Source organism: Protopterus annectens, chromosome 2.part0, assembly GCF_019279795.1.
Source record: "Protopterus annectens isolate FY-2018-M chromosome 2.part0, PAN1.0, whole genome shotgun sequence".
Lineage (NCBI taxonomy): Eukaryota > Metazoa > Chordata > Ceratodontiformes > Protopteridae > Protopterus > Protopterus annectens.
The window spans coordinates 749,908,081-749,927,732 of record NC_056728.1 but is presented as its reverse complement, the minus strand read 5'-3'; the positions used below and the strand labels follow the sequence as shown (position 1 = coordinate 749,927,732).

Sequence of the window (19,652 nt, the reverse complement as noted above, 5' to 3'; positions counted from 1 at the left end):
GCCACATTCCAAAAAAAGTTATGTACTTAACCATGACGCTCCATCTGTGTTGTAAAGGCAAAGAGCAGACAGAACCAGGAGCTCAAAAGGAATAGTAGTTCCTAGAACACCTCTACAAATCTTCCCAGAAGGGATAGGGGGATGGAGGGGGGGGGGGGGGGTTGAGGAAGAATGAAAATGGACAACACAGATGGAACATTATGTTATAAGTACATAACTCCTATATCTGATGTCATTTTTATTTGTTTCTCAACCTCTGGGACAGAGTCCCCAGCTACAGTGACCCCAGGTGGCTCTCATGGAAGGATATTCCGAAGCACTGTGAAGCCAAAAGCAGCTCTACTTCCAGACACAATATCTAACTTGCAATATGTGACAAAAGTATGGGAGTTCGACCAAGTAGCAGCTGCACAAATGTCCTCTATCGAAACTCTGGACAAGAAGGCTTGAGATCTAGACATAGATCTAGTTGATTGCACTTTAACATAACTAAGAAAAGGTATTCCTTTAGCAGAATACAACAGAAATGAAGTCTGAGATCCATTTAGACAAACTGAGTTTGGATACTGGCCTTCATTTTCTAACACTGAAGGAGACAAAAAGCCAAGATCAGTTTTTCTGAAAGACTTTGTTCTGTCCAAATAAAAACTCTGCTGTCTATGAACACCTAGCAAATGAAGAGTGCATTTCCCCGTTCTAAAAATTTGGGAAGAGAACTAGCAGGTTAATGACCTGATTGACATTGTTTTCAGAGGTAACTTTAGGCAAAAAGGAAGGATTAGTTAGATCCGCGGTGGTACAGCGGTAGCGTTGTTACCTCACCGCAAGAGGTTCTCCTGTTCGATTCTCGGTTGGAGTGCCTTCTGTGTGGAGTCTGCATGTCCTCCCCGCAGTTGAGTGGCCTCCGAAAGACATGCGTGAATGGGCGTGCCTTCGCTGAAGGTTGGGCATCAGGCTGGCAACTCGGCACCATAAAAATCGACTGCCAATCATTAGCGGACCGGAGTTCCACTGTGGCGACCCCTAACCGGGAAAAGCCGAAAAGACAAACAATAAAATATAGTATGCAAGGTCACTATCTTTATGAAAAATCAAATAGGGAGGTTTGACAGATAAAGCTTGCAATTTGGATACCCTTTTAGTTGATGTGATGGCCACTAAAAACTCAGTTTTCCAGGACAGAAATTTCAAGTCCATCTTTGCTGAAGGTTCAAAGGGAGATAGGACAAGAGCTTGTAACATCATGGTTAAGTCCCAAGGAGGAGTGGATCCTTTATAGATAGTCTAAGTAGAAAGGTACCCCTGAGAAAGATTTTACACAGTTTACATGAAGCCAGAGAAGATGAATTGTTCCCAATGTGATAATCTGAGATGACTGCCAGTTGCACCTTAATAGTAGAAAAACTTGCCGCACTTTGGAAAATTGAAGCAAGAAAATCCCAAACTGCAGGAAGACGAGCTGTAAAAGGATCTATATGTTTTTGGTGAGCCCATACAGAAAATCTCTTCCATTTACTTTTATAAATCTTTCTAGTAGAGGCTTTATGTGAGGATATTAAAATCTTTTGAACCGGTGAAGAAAGCCCGTTATCTCTAGCCATCACTGAAATTTGAGAAACCATGCAGTCAATTTCAGTCTTGGAAGATCTGGGTGAACCTGCCCTGATGGGTGGGAAAGAAGATCTAGATGTGGGTTCCAGCATCCACGGAGGGTGTACTAAGTGAGACCAAAGAAAGAGGAACCAAATCTGTCGAGACCAGAAGGCAGCAATGAGCATCATTTTTCTCTTCAACCTCTTAGCATTTTGAAGAAATTTGGGTACAAGGGGTAGGGCAGGGTAGGCATAAAGAAGACCGGATAGACAAATATGGACTAGAGCATCTCTCAGTGACTGTCCTTGAGTAGGGATGAGGGCAGAGTCTACTGCACTTGTTGTTGAGGGGCGAAGCAAAATCACTGCAGCAAGGCTGATCCCACTTGTGGAAGATTGTGTTTGCACTGACCGATTTAGAAACCACTCGTGAGGCATCATAACTCGGCTGAGCCTGTCCTTCAGAATGCTGTTTTTCCTTGGAATGTGCGTTGTAATCAAGAAGTGGTTGGAAGAGGTCACCCATTGCCAAACCCTCACTGCATCTCGACATTGGGGGCAAGATCTGGTTCTTCCCCTGCTTATGTACTATACCACAAAAAAAATTGTTAATTTGTAATGCAATAGTACGTAAAGGTTGAAGGCTCTGAAATGCTTGCAACACTAGAAGCACTGCTCTCATCTGTAGGACACTGATATGCAAATTGGTCTCTTGTGTCGACCACATGCCTTGGACCATACGTGCCAGGTAATGACCCCACCCGGGAAACATCCATGGTCAACACGGTGTTGGGGGGGTGGAGGAAAAAAGGGTCATCCTTGCTAGACTTCTTCAGAGTGCTGCCATCAAAGAAGGGAGTCTTTGCATACCCGATACAACCTGATAGGGTGATTCAGTGGGTAAAGTGCAAGGACCACTGGACCGCCAGTCCACTGAATTACTCTCATGTGTAAGTATGCCGTTGGAATCAAGGTTATCGTGGCAGACATTGAACCTAATACTCTGAGGACTAGGCTTGCTGGGGGTATTGCAATAATTAGAATTGGTCTGATATGCAATCTTAAAGTGTAAATCCTGTCTGGAATCAGGTAGGCTAGACAACTGGCTGTGCCTAGATGAGCTCCTATAAAGTACATCAACTGTACAGGTTGCAGCTGAGATTTCTGCATGTTGACTGTGATGCCCAAGGTAGGGGCTAACTGTAGCAGATAGTCCCTGGCTTCTAATAGTACATGCCTGCTTGGTGTAGTCAGGACTCAAGTCATCTAGATAAGGACACACACTGAATCCATGCAGTCTCAAAAGTAAGCTGCTACTACAGACATGCATTTGGTAAACACTCTGGGGGCTATGATGAGAGCAAAGGACAGTACTCTGAACTGATAATGACTGGTCCCGAGCCAGAAGCAGAGAAACTTTCTGGAGCACTGTTCATTTTGATGTGATAGTATGCATCCTGAAGGTCGATGGAGCACATCCAGTCATCCTTTCATAATCGATGTAGAATGGAGTGAACTGTGATCATCCAGAACTTTACACTGTCTACCGATTTCTTTAATAGGGTTAGGTCCAAGATTTGCCTTTGGTCCCCTGTCTTCTTTGGCACTAAAAAGAACCTTGAATAAGTTCTGGATCCGACTTGGTTTGGTGGGACCTCCTGGATGACGTTTTCTAGCAGCTTTGCAATTTGTAATGCTGCTTCCTCCCTCTGATTGGGTGGAACAACGGGAGTGTTTTCCTTGATTCTGGCTTCTGGAAAAATGAAATGGAATATCCTCTGGATATGATCATTTGCACCCAGCAATCGTTTGCGAGGCTAACTAGGTGTCTGGGTGCAAGAATAAGTGCCTCCTAACTGCCTCAAGAGAGGGACAGTCGGACAACCTCTCAGGAGCACTGAAAGGATCCATCGGAGAAGGAATCTCATGATCCTTGATTTTGAGGACCCCCTCTTCTGTGAGGACAGCGTCTACAACTATATTTTTTTCTCCCAGAAGCAGAGGGGGAAAATATCTCTTGTGATTCCTGAAAAGGACCTTGAGACTTTTTGAACTACAACTTCTTACCATCACACTGGTACTTGGAGAATGGTCTTTGTGGGGGTAGAAAAACGAATTCAGACGGCAGACTAGGTGTTTCTGTCCTTCTCACTATGGGAGAGCATCTCTTTAACAGTGGGGTCAAATGACGAAGATCCATCAAAAGGAGCACTGATGAAGGACACCTTGAAAAGTTCCACAAAGTCACCGAGCCACATCCAAGCGGAACATCTTATAGCAATGCCTGAACTGGCCACCCTTGAGGTAGCCTCTGCAGCATGTGACATTAGTCTCATGGACGCGTTAGAGATCGATTGTAGGGTGGCCAATCTGGAGGAAAAGATTTTCTGCTCCTCCGCAGAGATAGAACCTGGAGCAGAGCTAGAGAGTTAATTATGTCAGTCTGTAGTCCACAAGGAGCTATGAGAGAGAAAATCCCAGCTTGCTAGAAGAGTGGCAAACAAGATCTTGGGTAATTTGGAGGACAGGGGCATTATGAGTAAGGGAGGAACTCCAGAGTTGTATCCCAAACTATAAAAATAGCAGCAGAGTTGGATCACAGATTCGGATCCGAACCCACAGGTTGAGGAATGAGTGAATATTACACCAGATCTACTGTTGTAGCTCAGTAACGGTCTGTGCTACACAGTACAAAATAGTACTAATTCTCAAACAGCAGGTCATAAGGAGGATACCAAATGGAACCATAACTGTTTAATTAGGCAACTCAACAATGCAACCCCTTCCCCTCTCTGCTCAGACTGCCACTGCTCCCATCAATCGGATGTTATACAGATGTCAGTCTGAGTTTGGAAGCTATGCAGCTGCTCTGCACAAGTCCAAATAAGTGAATTAAAAAATAAATAAATAAATGGAGCAGTATCTACAACTCATTATAAATGCAGAGAATAGCTGCAATAGCTACAGAAAACTTCTCCATGCACAGTGTCCACAAAATTATTCTCTTACCCCAGGAATCTCTGCGGTTTCCCTTTGCAGATTGGTCCCCATGTTTAAAGGAAAAACAGCCACCAAGGTCACTCATTGCAGACAACCTGCACTGAGCAGGAAGTTGTTGATAATGAACAAGCAAAACTTCTTCGGACTATGACAGATAACTACAAAAATGAGTAACAGTAGCAGGATATCACTGACTGTAATGAGAAATCTCACATCCAACAGGAAATCAAAAAAGCTGCTACATAAACAGTAAGATCAAACAGAAAATTCATACTGCTGATCTTATGTAGGCCAGGAAATAAAATATAAACTCTATCTCATTTTCTACACAGGTGTACAAAAATGTTTTCCCTGAACAAGATGTACAATCTCAGTATTTCTGAATACGTTGCCTCTCACTCTCCAAACTGTCATCTCTGACTTACCTAAAGAACATGAACCTTCTAGAGTTTGGGGGGCCTTTGAAAAACACTTGAAAAGTGGCTGCTGGTGGTAATTTCGTTTGCTTGCTGTTGCCATGACAATACGTGATTGCTGATCTACAGCAGTTCTTGGAGTAACTGTACTTGCTTGCTTGCTTCCAAACGGAAATGAATCTAGTCCAGGAAAAAGAAATGAACATCACTCTCAACAGGTCAACTAATTGAAGGCCATACTATTAAGTAACTTATGTTCAATGAAACAGGCTTTTGGAGCCATTCAGCTTTGTTTGCTCTGCTTTTGCTTAGGATTGTTATCTAGGAATACTTTATCAACATGTACTCTTAGGTCACCACATGTCTAATGTCAAATTGGGTGAAACTTGAACATTCTTTGCTCTTCTTTCTTCTAGCCTTCATGCTTCCTTGTGTAGTTTTTCATGCTTAGACCCTTCAACCCCAACTGCAAGACAGCATAACCTCTCACCACAGTCCATGCCTTCACAGAACTACTGCTGCCAACAGTAATGCTAACTGAACTTCTGCATAGAACGAAAGCCTGGGATTTTGAAAGTGTCTGACGTAGGCACAGGAACCACAGTTTTCCGATCTTCCAACAACATAGCCAAATATAAAAGTTTTTGCATCATCGACACAGTATGCTTTACCAACACTTCTATTTTCTTGACACAAAAATCATATTACATACCAGACGTACAAACGAAGTAAGAGAATACAAAAAAAGACACCGCAACTGAACAAAACCCATGATGGGTTTCACAGTTCTGCACTGACTTTACATCTCCTGGTATACTGGGCAAAGGCGACAATCACAAAAGATCAGTTTTGTTACTGGAGTCGACAGCAGATTTTCTGCAATAACAAAACAATGTGGCAGGTAATTTTTTGTACCAGATATTCTGCACACAGAGGACGACTGCAGAATTTCACTGGTCTGTTTAACAGCAGATGAAGGCTTTACTGTATGAACGGAGAGCTATCATAAAGTATGAGAAGCACTCAAGGCTGGAAGTGAAAACAGGAAAAAAAAAGATACTTGCACAAGGAAACAAACGCTCCTGCTCCACAGAATGGCCGACATTTAGTGTCCTTTACAATCTGTCAAAGGTTAGTTAGTCTATGTCACACATTTAAATGACAGAAATGAACATGAACTTTTACCTTCAGCAGATCAACCTGTTGTTCAAACAAATTTTACTGACTAAGTGGACACTATGCAATAATCACAACTATGGAGAACATGCGACCAGGAAAAAAAGAAAAGCATTCACAATGTAATGTAAATGTAACACAATGTCACAAGTCTTTACTAAATCATCAAAGAAAGTAAAACCATTTTTTAACGCAGACAATATACAAAGCAGAGATGTCTTTATTCAGAAAGAATCACAAAACTTGGAGATGTCAAGTCTACTCAAAGTCTCAACAAAAGCAGAACCAGAATAAAAATTTGAAAATTAAATCCAGGTCAGCAAGGCTGGCTAAATCATCTGTGTTAAAGTCAAGATTATCTTTTTACACATCCTGTCTTGGTACTGAAAAGGACTTCGTTCAGACATTTAACTTGTCACTTTGCATTCACTACACCTAAAACACTGGTACTAAACACAGTGTTCTTGTCTTTGCGTAACCACTAAGTGACTGCAATTCAGACTGATGAGCTTGTAATGTGGTAGGGGTAAAAACAGCCAAGATGTAAAACTGGCATAAAATAGATGGGCATAAAGGTTTGGAGCTCAAAGCAGTTGTGAGCAACATACAGTAGTAGTAGTGAAGACATAGCCATTTTTAAAGATAACTGACACTTTACGTAACTAATTTTAGCACCATCATATCCATATGAACATATTCTCATGCTCTTACACAAAGCAAATAGAAAACTAAGATGCTATTTGTAGTAGTGGCCCACTTTACAGACGTGCAATACATTACTAAAATTACCCACTCATGTGTAATGACAGTGTACTTTTCTATGAAGCTTAATTTCATAGACTGTGGGAAGTGTCACCCCAGTCCAAAAAATGCTGAAGAGTAAAACCACTACTGCCATTTACACTGGTTTTCCATAACTCACAGCTGCTCAGATTTCTATACTGTGGTCCTTCAAGAGGAAAAGTAGCACTGTTTACTTTTTGTTACCTTGCATCCTTGTTAGTACAGCCATAAATGAAACCAATGAATAAAGAGCAACCACTACTGTGGACTTCAATGTAGGAGCATAATAGAAGTTATCAAGCATGAAGGGGTCAAACATAATATGTACATCTTTATCTGTTATGCCAATTGACTCACACAGCCTCACTCTCTTCACTGTTGACACAGTACCATGAACCTGACCGATTAATAAATGCAGACTTCAGGCAATGGTATAGGTTTGAAGGGGTGTGTTGATGGGCATATTCCTGTATGTGGCTACTGTGTTATGCTGGGCATAACTGTTAGCCTTCACAAGTATCCAGTTTACTACACTTCATCAATACAATTAGGCTGGGGCACAACACACACGTAGAGGTTCCTTATTTAGTTTCACTACAACAGACTGTGTTCTCTTCATGCAGAGACAGTAGTCAGTGTCATAACTCATATGTAGAAAAACTTGGTCTGCGGTATGTTAATTTGTATTTCAGCTGAGAACAGCACTCATGGAAGGTGTATGGTGCACAGGTTTGCACTTCTGCAAACCGTACCACAGTTTGTCTTGCTCTGATATTACAAAACCACTTAATAGCTTACACCTCTAGTTAAAGTGCAGCCCTACAGAATCCTACTGTTGCCGAATATAGCACCATGCCAGGGTAGCATAAACTGTAATACATTAGCTAGTATTCCCATAGTCTATGAAAATTCAGAAGTTGCTACATGCATGACATAAGTCACATACACAGGAATGAATCTTTAATATGGGAGAGAACAAATGTTAAGGGCAGTGAACTGTACTGCTAGTGGACGGACCTGACCTAAATAGAAAAGGGATAACAAAGATACAGCACAATGACCACTGTGAGGGGCCTTATGTAAAATGCAAGTATATTAACATTCTTCAAAATGCTGTTTATGTAATGGGTAATGCCAGAATGCTTCATACTCAATGACATTGGCATCAAGCTCCTTTTTTCTCCATTTTGTACATGGGGTTGGGATGTTGCATCAGTGGCCATCACCTACAGTCGATGTTAACACCATGAAATGCCTAGCCCTGCTCAGCAAAATATATATACTAATGAATGGAAGAATATACAATAAACCAAACAGAGGAATCTCAACACTCCCTCAAAAGACAGACAATTCAAAAGCAAACTCAGACTGTAAATCAAGAAAGAAGGACTAACAGTTCTTGTACCACTAAGGGGGGGGGGGGGGGGATCAGAGAAGGAGAGAAAGTAGAACACGAGATGGGGGGGGGGGCAGAGAAGGAGAGAAAGTAGAACACGAGATGGCAGCGTTCCAAGAAAAATGAAGGTAATGACCACCGCTGTCTTACAATTTCTATAAGAAGCTTTCTGGCCTGTTAGTCTGCAGGGTCACACTGGCAGCCACAGAAACATGGTACACAGAACCAAGACAGGGCTGCTAACATACCAGGGTGTACACTACAAAGGAGAGGAAAAAATAGAAAAATTGTATAGAAACAGTCACATAAGAGCAAACATAATGACTTTTTAAGAAATGGACAAAACAATATAGTTACACTGGAGAAAAGAGAATTTATCATAGTCTCCCTCACTAAGTGGAAGAAATGAACAAGGCAATGTTTGAAGGGATACTTAGAATGCCAAAAAAGGTAATATTTATGGGGAATCTAAATATGTTGGATGCCAACAGGTAGCACATACACACCTAAAAGAATTTTATATAAACCTGATGCATGCAACAGGTCTTGGGCAGTTTGTATCAGAACCTACCCTGATGGGAATATTCTTAGAAATGTTTTTAATTGATAAGGATCTCCGCTATGAAAGTTTCTAGCTTACTAAAGAAAAAATGACGGCCAAACAATGTGACACATTACATTATTAATATCACCGCAGTCACGTCATACCAAAATAAGGAAACAATTCAGATGAATAATATAAAAAGTTGAGAGAAGTACTCACAGTACCAATAGATCCTCGAGTGAAGAAGTAAATACATGTTGCATACAGGCATTTTAACACTATTTTTTCATCTGTAAGATTTTCCCAGCAGTATTTATACTGCAGCTGTAGTCAACATAGGTCTCAAACCAGAAGCAACTTACTTAAAGCTCGAGTCATATTCAGCTCTTTTAAGTGAAAAATACATCCTTTCTCCGGAATAGAGAGGCCTTCTATTGTTATAAATAATCAAAATGGAGAATACCACCAATGGATTGTAAGCACTATATATAATTCATCATCGAAATACCTCATATCTACCTATGCAAAGCAACACAACCAGAACAGCACAAAATACTTGCAAGAGAAGAATAAATGATGAAAAAAATCTCTGTCCCACTGTCTCTTTCTAAAATCTACTGCTCAAGTGAGCAACTCCCTCAACTATGCAGACTTGCTTCACAAGAAAGCACTTCATCAGTTAACCAGTGCACGTGGATAGAACCCAAGGACAGTATCCTCAATACTTTTGGGTTGAAGAAGGATGTTAAAGCTTACTATTTAGTGTTGCCTCAGGGGAAACCTGTCCTGTTCTAATACCTGCCATCTAAACTACAATAAGAATGCGAGAATTCTTCACATATGAAATGGTGAAGATAGTGCATCAGCTGCCAGAGGGCAAGAACTTCAGCTCTGCACTGTATATCAGTTCTCAGCCTCTCTAACACCTGTCACTGTACAACACAGAAGGACCCTTCACTCTTTTTATCTCGATACTTTTGAGTCTAGCGATTATTTTTTGTAGAGTTAGACAAGAAGGAAAAAACAAAAGTAGCTGCTGCTTCTTCTTTCAGCTTTTCCCGGTTAGGGGTCACCACAGCGGATCACCTGTCCGCTCATGATTGGCAGTGGAGTTTTACGGTGTTGAGTTGCCAGCCCAGCACCCAACCTTCCACAGAAGGCACACACATGCACGCACACACTCACACCTAGGGCCAATTTAGAGTGTCCAATCCACCTACAGCATGTCTTTAGGATGTGGGAGGAAACCGGATCACCCGGAGGAAACCCACGCGACCACAGGGAGAACATGCAGACTCCACACAGAAGGCACTCCAGCCGAGAATCAAACCAGAGAACCTCTTGCTGTGAGGCAGCAACGCTAAGCTAAAACCAGTCAGTTTTTATGATCAACATTTCTAGCCCTCTTAAGTTTCTTTTTTTTTTCTCTCTTAAAAATGGTACACTGCTCAAAGTGCAATGATATGTTCTCCAAACAACATTTAAGCATTTAAAGAGAAAATATCTAAATGGAATCTGATGCCAGCAAGGGAACTTCTTAGATGCTTTCTCTGGAAAGATAATGAGGAAAAAAAAGTCTCGGCAAGAAGGTTTTAGTGAATAATATCTTGATTATACATAGTCAAATGTAGGATAAATAACCACTCTAATTGATAAACCCTGAAAATAAGAATACTAACATTCCAGCAGCAATAATGACTGCAAGTGTACACTTAGTAGATCTTAGAGTGTATTCACTGTTGCAGTCATCACATTTGGGTTATCTGCCTGCAGGTAGCCCTCAGCCAGCCTGAATACCAGAGTCTTGGATTCCTGAGTCAGATGCTGTCTCTTCTTCCATGACGTCAGGTCCTCAGGGGTATAAAACATGCAGCCAACGCAATTACATCAGTTTTTCTTGCCCCAGATGTCAGGTGCCCCCACAAAGGGAAGCAATTGTATGTTATGGTACCCCTCCAACAAAAAGTAAATACACCAGAAAGCTTAAATACATCAAACAAGAAGGAAAGGTAGAGTCAATAGAAATCAGGGGGCTGGAGGGAGGGTAGCCAGGAGTGCAACATTGAATACACTCGAACATCTCCATTTATGTTAAGTGTACACAACTGTACTATGTTTTTCATGTTTTACTGTTGCAGTCATCACATTTGGGTTGATTCACAAAGCTAAGGAAGGGAGGAGGAAGTTAGAGAGCATTAGGGCCAGCTATTAAGCCCTGCAAGACTGCAGTGGCAAAACCAGCTCTGGATTTAGAAAAAAAACAGGCATGTGGTAATGCTTGGTGAAGGTATGTACAGAGCTCCAGGTAGCAGCTTCTAGGATGTCCCTGGTAAGGACACCTCTAAGAAAGGCTGTAGAGGTAGATGCAGCCCTGGTGGAATATGATCTTATCCCTTGTGGGGTAGGTTTTCCATGGTGCTTACAGCAGAAATGAATGCAATGGGCTATCCATTTGGAAATGGTTTGCTATGAAATGGCCTTCCCCTCTGCCCCTGCAGGAAAGCCAACTAGCAGCTGTTCAGATTTTCTGAGAGGCTTAGTCCTGTCCAAATAAAATCTAAGTTGTCTGTGCATGTCAATGAGTGTAGAATTTGTTCTCCTTTGTTTTGTGGATTCAGGAAAATGGTAGGTAAATGAATGGACTGATTAAGGGCCACACTAGACACCACCTTGGGCATAAAGGAAGGAGTGGTCCAGAGGGAAACCCTGTCCGCATGGAAAATAATGAAGGGCTCCACTGCCATGAGGGCCTGTAATTCAGACACTCTTCTTGCTGAAGTGGTGGCTAGAAGGAAGGCTGTCTTCCAAGAAAGGAATTTCAGTTCTTCAGTTGCAGCTGGCTCAAAAGGAGGGAGAATGAGCTTTTCCAATACAATGTTAAGGTCTCAGGCTGGAGTAGGGGCTCTCTTGTGGGGTCTTAAATTTTTGGCCCCCTTGAGGAATTGCTTTAGCAGGGAGCGAGAGAAGAGGGGTGGTTCAGTACTATAAATGTGCTGAAATGGCAGAGGCATGAATTTTAATTGACGAGAAGAATAGGACCTTGTGGAGCATTTCTGTTAAGTATTGAAGAATATGTGGGCACCGTTGTGCCCATCCCCAGAGTCTAGCTCCAGGAACAGTATCTTTTCCACTTTTCATCATAGGATTTTCTAGTACTAGGCCTCCTTGCCTCCAGAATGACATCTAGCACCTGCTTACTGAGGGATGCTACTGGAGAGCTCAAGGAATTAGCCAGGCTGCAAGGTTCAGGGTTTGAAGCTGAGGGTGCAGAATCTGGCCCTCCTGCTGGGGCAACAGGGAAGGGGTCTGAGGCAGGTGCCATGGTTCCAGCAGTGTCATAATGCACAAGAGGGGGTACCAGTGCTGGCGTGGCCAGTCTGGTGCAATCAGTATTGTCCTTGGTTTGTCCCGTTTGATCTTTAGCAGAACCTTCGACAGGAGAGGCAGAGGGGGAAAGGCATAATCTGAGAGGCTTTTTCCAGGTAAAGGACAGGGCATCCACTTTCCAATCTTGACTGTGGGAAGTCCTTGGGCAGAATTTGTCAAATTGGTAGTTCTGAGGGGAGGCAAACAGGTCTATCTCTGGAGTCCTCCATTTGTTCCTCAAGAGGTGTTGGTCCATGAGATTTTTGCTTAGGTCGTCTGCCAGTGAATTTAGCTTGCCTGGCAGGAATTAAGCTTGTAGGTGCACTTGGTAGCTCAAGGCTGTGTTCCACAGAGCCATGGCTAGTCTGCAGAGAGGGTACGAGTGGGTTCCCCCCTGCTTGTTTATGTAGCACATAACTGTGGTGTTGTCTGTCTTTGCAAATAATTGTCCTGGAAGAATGTGGTCCTTGAAGGCTGTCAGGGAATTCTGTACAGCTAACATTTTTTTTCGGTTGATATGCAGGTACATCTGTCTCTGGTTCCATTTGCCCTGAATGCATTGCCCTGCCAAGTGAGCCCCCATGCATAGTCTGATGCATATGTTGTTAGAGTTTGGGCGGCAGGGGGTAGAGGGAAAGGGAGCCCCTTGCTGTGGTAGCAGGCCTCTGCCCACCAAAGGAATTCTGTCTTTATACAAGGAATGATAGGAATCATTGATTCCAGGTCCTGAGAATGTTGACACCATAGACGTTTTAGATACCATTGTAGTTTCCTCATATACAGTCCTGCATATGGAATTAGTAGAATGCAAGAGGCCATGAACCACAGGGCTTGCAGAATTTTCCTTGCAGATAGCTGAGTCTTTGTGGCCAGTAGTTTGAAGTAGTTCGTCAAATAGACTTGTTTCTCTGTAGTGAGGAAATCCATCTGGGAAGTTGTATTCAAGCTTGCTCCCAAGAATACAATTTGTTGGCAGGGTAGTAGGTGAGATTTATTTTCGTTTATGGTGTATCCCAGTGAGTTTAGAAGTTTCTTTACAAATGCCATATGTTTTAATAACAGTTCCTGGCTTTCTGCCTGCATCAGACAATCGTCCAAGTATGGGTATATTTGAATATTTCTCTGCCTGCAAAACGCAATGGCTGGAGCTAGACACTTTGTGAATACCCTGGGTGCAGTAGATAAGCCAAAGGGAAGTGCAGAGAACTGACAGTGCATGGAGCCTGCACTGAAGCATAGGTATTTCCTGCAAGATTCCCTTATTGGAATGTGCAGGTAAGCTTCAAGTCTAAGGTTGCCAACCAGGTATCTTTGCCTAGCACAGGAAGCAGTTGTTGAAGTGTTAGCATCTTGAATTTTGGGATTACCAAAAAAGTGTTTAGAATACAGAGGTCCAGGATAGGATGCCAGGAGCTGTCTTTTCTGGGTACCAGGAAAAGTCTTGAATAAAAACCTTGTCCCTTTTCTTCTGCTGGAACAGGGTGAATAGCCATGATACTTAGAAGAGAGAGAACCTGTGTTGAGCCTCTACCCACAGATTTGGGGGGTAGGTCTGGCCAACCGTTTGGGGTTGGTGGGGTGTGGAAAGTACAGTTGTGTACACTTACCATAAATGTAAATGTTCAAGTGTATTCACTGCTGCAGTAATCATATTTGGATTATATGCTTGCAGTAGCCCTCAGTTGGCCCGATTAACAAAGTCTTGGGTCCTGCGTTGGTTGCTGTCTCATCTTCCATGACTTCAGGTAATCAGGGGTATAAAGCATGCAGCCAACGCCATTACATCAGTTTTTCTTGCCCCAGATGTCAGGTGCCCCCATAATGGGAAGCAATTATATATACAAGGTTACACCTCCAACAAAAAAGCAAATGCACCAAAAAGCTTTAAACATAGTAAGCAAGAATAGAGGTATAGCCAATACAAGTCAGGGGACTGGAGGGAAGGTTACTAGGACTGCAACAGTGAATATATTTGACCATCTACTTTTATGGTAAGTGTACACAACTGTACTATGTTCTTCATGTTTCACTGTTGCAGTCATCACATTTGGGTAGATTCCCAAAGCTAAGGATAGGAGGAGGAAATTAGATAGCATCAGGACCAGATATAAGGCCCTGCAAGACTGCAGTGGCAAAGCCATCTCGGGATTTAGAGAAACCTGGGAAATGGTAATGCTTAGTGAAGGTATGTACAGAACTGCAGGTAGCAGCTTCTAGGATGTCCCTGCTAGGGACACCTCTGAGAAAGGCGGTAGAGGTAGATGCAGCCCTGGTTGAATGTGGTCTAATCCCTTGTGGCGTAGGTTTTCCATGGTGCTTATAGCAGAAATCAATGCAGTGGCCTATCCATTTAGAAATAGTTTGCTTTGAAATGGCCTTCCCCTCTGCCCCTACAGCAAATGCAACCAGCAGTTGTTCAGATTTCCTGAGAGGTTTAGTCCTGTCCAAATAAAATCTAAGTTGTCTGTGCACATCTAAGTAGTGCAGTAGTCGCTCCCCTTTATTCTGTGGATTAGAAAAGAAGGTTAAATGAATGGACTGATTAAGGGCCACACTGGATACCACCTTGGGCATGAAGGAGGGATTGGTCCTGAGGGACACCCTGTCTGCATGAAAAATTATGAAAGGCTCCACTGCCATGAGGGCCTGTAATTCAGACACCCTGCTTGCTGAAGTCATGGCTAAAGGGAAGGCTGTTTTCCAAGAAAGGAATTTCAACTCTGCATTTGCAGCTGGCTCAAAAGGAGGTAGAGTGAGTTTTTCCAATACAAAGTTAAGGCCCCAGTCTGGAGTAGCGGCTCTCCTAGATGGTCTTTAAGTTTTTTGGCCCCTCTGAGGAACTGCTTCAGCAGTGGATGAGAGAAGAGGGGTGGTTCTATGTTGTAATGAACTGAAATGGCTGAGGCATGAATTGTGATGGAGGAAAAGAAAAAGCCCTTGTGCAGCATCTCAGTTAAGTATTGAAGAATCTGAGGTAAATTGGGCACTGCTGTGCCCATCCCCTGAGCTTGGTTCCAGGAACAGAATCTTTTCCATTTTTCAGCATAGGATTTTCTAGTGCTAGGCCTCCTTGCTTCCAGAATGACATCCAACACTTGCTTACTGAGGGATGATAACGGAGAGATTAGGTAATTAGCCAGGCTGCTAGGTTCAGGGTTTGATGCTGTGGGTGCAGAATCTGGCCCTCCTGCTGGGACAGCAGGGCAGGGGTCTGAGGCAGGTGCCATGGTGCCAGCTGCGCAAAAGGGAGTATCAGTGTTGGTGTGGCCAGTCTGGTGCAATCAGTATCGTCCTTGGTTTGCCCTGTTTGATCTTTAGTAGTACCTTGGAGTGGAGAGGCAGAGGGGGAAAGGCATAAACTGATAGTTTTTTCCAGGTGAAGAACAGGGCATCCACTTTCCAAGCTTGTTTGTGGGGAGTCCTTGTGCAGAATTTTTCCAATTGGTAGTTCTGGGGGGAGGCAAACAGGTCTATATCTGGGCTCTCCCATTTGTTTCTCAACATGTTGAACATCTTTGGTTCCAGTTTCAACTCGTGTGGGTCCATGAGATTTCTGCTTAGGTCATCTACCAGTGTGTTTAGCTTTTCTGGCAGGAACTGAGCCTGTAGGTGCACTTGGTAGCTCATGGCTGTGGTCCACAGAGCCATGGCTAGTCTGCAGAGAGGGTACGAGTGGGTTCGCCCCTACTTGTTTATATACCACATAACAGTGGTATTGTCAGTCTTTACCATTAATTGCCCTGGAAGGATGTGGTCCTTGAAGGCTGTCAGAGCATTCTGTACAGCTAACATTTCTTTTTGACTGATGTGCAGGTGCATTTGACTTGGGTTCCAATTGTCCTGAATGCACTTCCCTGCCAAGTGAGCCCCCCATGCATAGTCTGATGCGTCTGTTAGGGTTTGGGCAGCAGGGGGTAGAGTGAATGGCAGTCCCTTGGTTTCGCCCACCAAAGGAACCATCTGTAGACAAGGAATGATAGGAATCATTGCTTCTAGATCCTGAGAATGTTGACACCATAGGCTTTTTAGATACCACTGTAGTTTCCGCATATGCAGTCTTGCACATGGAATTAGTACAATGCAGGAGGCCATGAACCCCAGGGCTTGCAGTATTTCCCTTGCAGATAGCTGGGTCTTTGCGGCCAGTAGTTTGAAGTAGGCTGTAAAATTAACTTGTTTTTCTGGTGTGGGAAAAGCCATCTGGGAAGTTGTGTTCACGCTTGTTCCCAGGAATACAATTTGATGGCAGGGTACAAGAAGTGATTTATTTTCGTTTATGGTGTACCCCAGAGATGTCAGAACTTTCTGTACAAACGCCAGATGATTCAATAGTATGTCCTGCCTTTCTGCCTGAATTAGACGATCGTCCAGGTATGGATATATTTGGATATTTCTTTGTCTGCAAAATGCAATGACTGGAGCTAGGCACTTTGTGAATACCCTGGGCGCAGTAGATAAGCCAAAGGGCAGTGCAGAGAACTGAGTGCATGTAGCCTGCTTTGAAGCATATGTATCTTCTGCAGGAATCCCTTATTGGGATGTGCAGGTAGGCTTCCTTTAAATCCAGTGTTGCTAACCAGACATCTTTGCCTAGCATAGGAAGCAGCTGGTGAAGAGTTAGCATCTTGAATTTTCGGATGACCAAAAATGTGTTTAGGACAGAGAGGTCCAGTATAGAACACCATGAGTTGTCTTTTCTGGGCACCAGGAAAAGTCTTGAGTAGAAACCTTGTCCCCTTTCCTCTTCTGGAACAGGTTGAATAGCCCTGATGCTTGAGAGAGAATTTGCTTTTGAGCCTCTGCCCACTGACTTGGGGGTAGATCTGGCCAACCATTTGGGGTTGGCAAGGAGTAAAAGTGGAATCTGTATCCTTGGGGAAACTATATTTAAAACCCATTTGTCCTGGGTAACGAGTTCCCAATTTTTTGCCTGCCGGGGAATCTTTCCCCCTAAGGGAACAGTCAGTTGTGCAGGGCTTGGAAGATTTAAAGCCAAGTCATTGAGACAGTTCACCATAGGGGGGAGTCTTACCACTCCCTGCTTTGGAAGTGGGAGCCCCCACTGATTAGCCCTGTGAGTACCTTGGGACTGAAGCCTGGGTGTTCTGCTGGTTCTGGGGCTGGACTGAGAAGGCCTGGAAGAGGCAGGAAAGGACCAATTTTTAGAGGGCCAATGCCTACTAAATCTGAGAGGCTGTACTTGCAGGAAATCTTTAACAGTTTGCATAGATTTAGCTTTTTCCTCCATCTTTTTAAGTACTTCTTCTGCTTTGTTGCCAAACAGGCGGTCTTGGTTTAAGGGAGCATCCATCAATTTAGCTTTAACATGAGCTGGTAAAGATTGCTACTTAAGCCAAGCATGCATTCTAAGTACAGACCCAGTGACAACAGCCCTGCAAGATGCCTCTAGTGAATCAAAACCACATTGCAAAGTATGTTTTCCAACTTGTTCAGCAGAATGCATTAAATCCTGTAAATCTTTATTTTCAGCACAGTCAGGAATCAACATAATTTTCTGTTTAAGCAATCCAATAATATGTTGCTGATACTTTAACAAATTAAACTGGCAGTTTAAAGCCCTAATGGCCAAGGTTGCAGAAGTGTATACCTTCTTACCTCATCTATCCAGTGCCCTGGAATCTCTATCAGAGAGGGTAGGATTTTTGGCAGTAGTAGCCTTAATGCCCTTGGGTCCCTGTGAAATGGTCTCAGGATCAGCAGTAGGATTTTTAAAGAGAAACTTGTGAGAGTCAGGAACCCTGTAATATCGATCAGGTTTTCTGGGAACAGGAGGTAAAGATTCAGAGGCCAAGCTAGATTCTAAAAAGGCATCATCAACAATGTCCAGTACAGGGGGGATAGCTAAAGGCCTGTGTTGGGGCAGGAGTAAGAAATCCCTAAGCCTCTTTTTAGAGTCAGAGTAATCCTGGCTTTCCCAGCGAAAATGCTCCCTAAGAGTATGCGAGGTTTCACCAAAAGAGAAATCCTCTGGAGGGGAAGCAGAGGGAATAGAGTCCTCTGCATCAGAATCCTCATAGGTAGATAAGGGTAAAATCCTGGTCATCAGGGGAAACAGAAATTTCAGAATCCTGATCAGAAGAATCATAAGCAAACTCAGTCCTAGGTCTCTCTGTGGGGGAAGGGTGGCTTCCCCTGATTAAAGTAATAAGGTCTTCAGCCATTCTTATCATTTGTTTTTTAAGCAGAGAGGCCTGACCATATGGTCTGGGCATTGGTTTTCTAGGCATGGATCGAGTTTTAGGCCTTGAAGAAGAACATGGTGTCGGTTTAATATGAAAGTCAGTAGGCCTGAATACACCCTCAGAAGCTAGTGTCTGCACAGCGGCTCCGGACCCATCCAAGGTAGAGACATCCGCAGGTTCCACAGTTGAAGCATCTCACGGCATACTGGACTCCGAATGGGTCTCAGTAGAGGCCTGTGAATCTGAAATAGCAGGTATCAGGGGCTGCGAAAGTGCCTCAATGAGTACCGGAAAACTGGCGACTAGCTTAGGAGAAGCATTGTCGGCAGCTTTGGACCTATGCGGTCTTTCTGTCTTTATCTTTGCGTTTTTTCAGAATGTCGGTAGTCAGGTGGCTTACCGAAGCCATATCTGGATAATTGAACCGAGTACCAAAATATTTAGAAGCATAAATAAACAGACGATGAATAGTTTGTTGTATAAATAAGGCACAAAACAGACAGTGAGGTACATCATGGTCAGGGCTTAAGCAAGGAATGCAGTACGAATGAAAATCTTTATGAGGTATTTGCTTTCCACAAGAAATACAATTATTAACTTTTACTGACATCGGTTTAGAGCAAGAAAAAGTTTCCCCAATGGGGTACTTAGCTTAGTTGAAGACTTCGGTTCTGAAACTCGAAAACGAAAATTTCAGGAGTCGGCTGAACGGCACTTGCGACCTGCTTCTGCTTTGGGCACCGCATGGCAAGAAAGACTGATGTAATGGCGTTGGCTGCATGCTTTATACCCTTGACTACCTGACGTCATGAAAGATGAGACAGCAACCAACGCAGGACCAAAACCAAGCCAACTGAGGGCTACTGCAAGCAGATAACCCAAATGTGATGATTGCAACAGTGAGACATGAAGAACATGTGGAATCTGTATGCTTGGGAAACTATATTCAAAACCCATTTGTCCTGGGTAATGAGTTCCCAGTTTTTTGCATGTAGGGCAAGCTTTCCTCCTAAGGGAGCAGGCAGCTGAGCAGGGCTTGGAAGGGCTAAGGTTAAGTCATCGTGTCATTTTTCTGTAGGGGGGTGTCTTACTACTCCCTGCTTTGGAAGTGGGAGCCTCCCACTGCTTAGGCCTGTGCGTTGCCTAAGACTGTAATCTAGGTGGTCTGCTGTTCCT

General features: G+C 43.3%; 1 protein-coding gene across 2 annotated transcripts in view; it reads right to left on the bottom strand.

Annotated features, from left to right (window-relative positions):
- The window catches only part of UGCG (UDP-glucose ceramide glucosyltransferase), a 396,521-nt gene that overhangs the window by 96,554 nt on the left and 280,315 nt on the right, over positions 1 to 19,652 (bottom strand). Inside the window, exon 4 of one of the 2 annotated variants that reach the window (XM_044061068.1) lies at positions 5,018 to 5,188. The exons of the other annotated variant lie outside the window; for it this stretch is intronic. Within the exon in view, the coding sequence (XP_043917003.1) occupies positions 5,018 to 5,188 (171 nt within the window). The remainder of the gene's footprint in view (positions 1 to 5,017; positions 5,189 to 19,652) is intronic. 2 annotated transcript variants of the gene reach the window in all.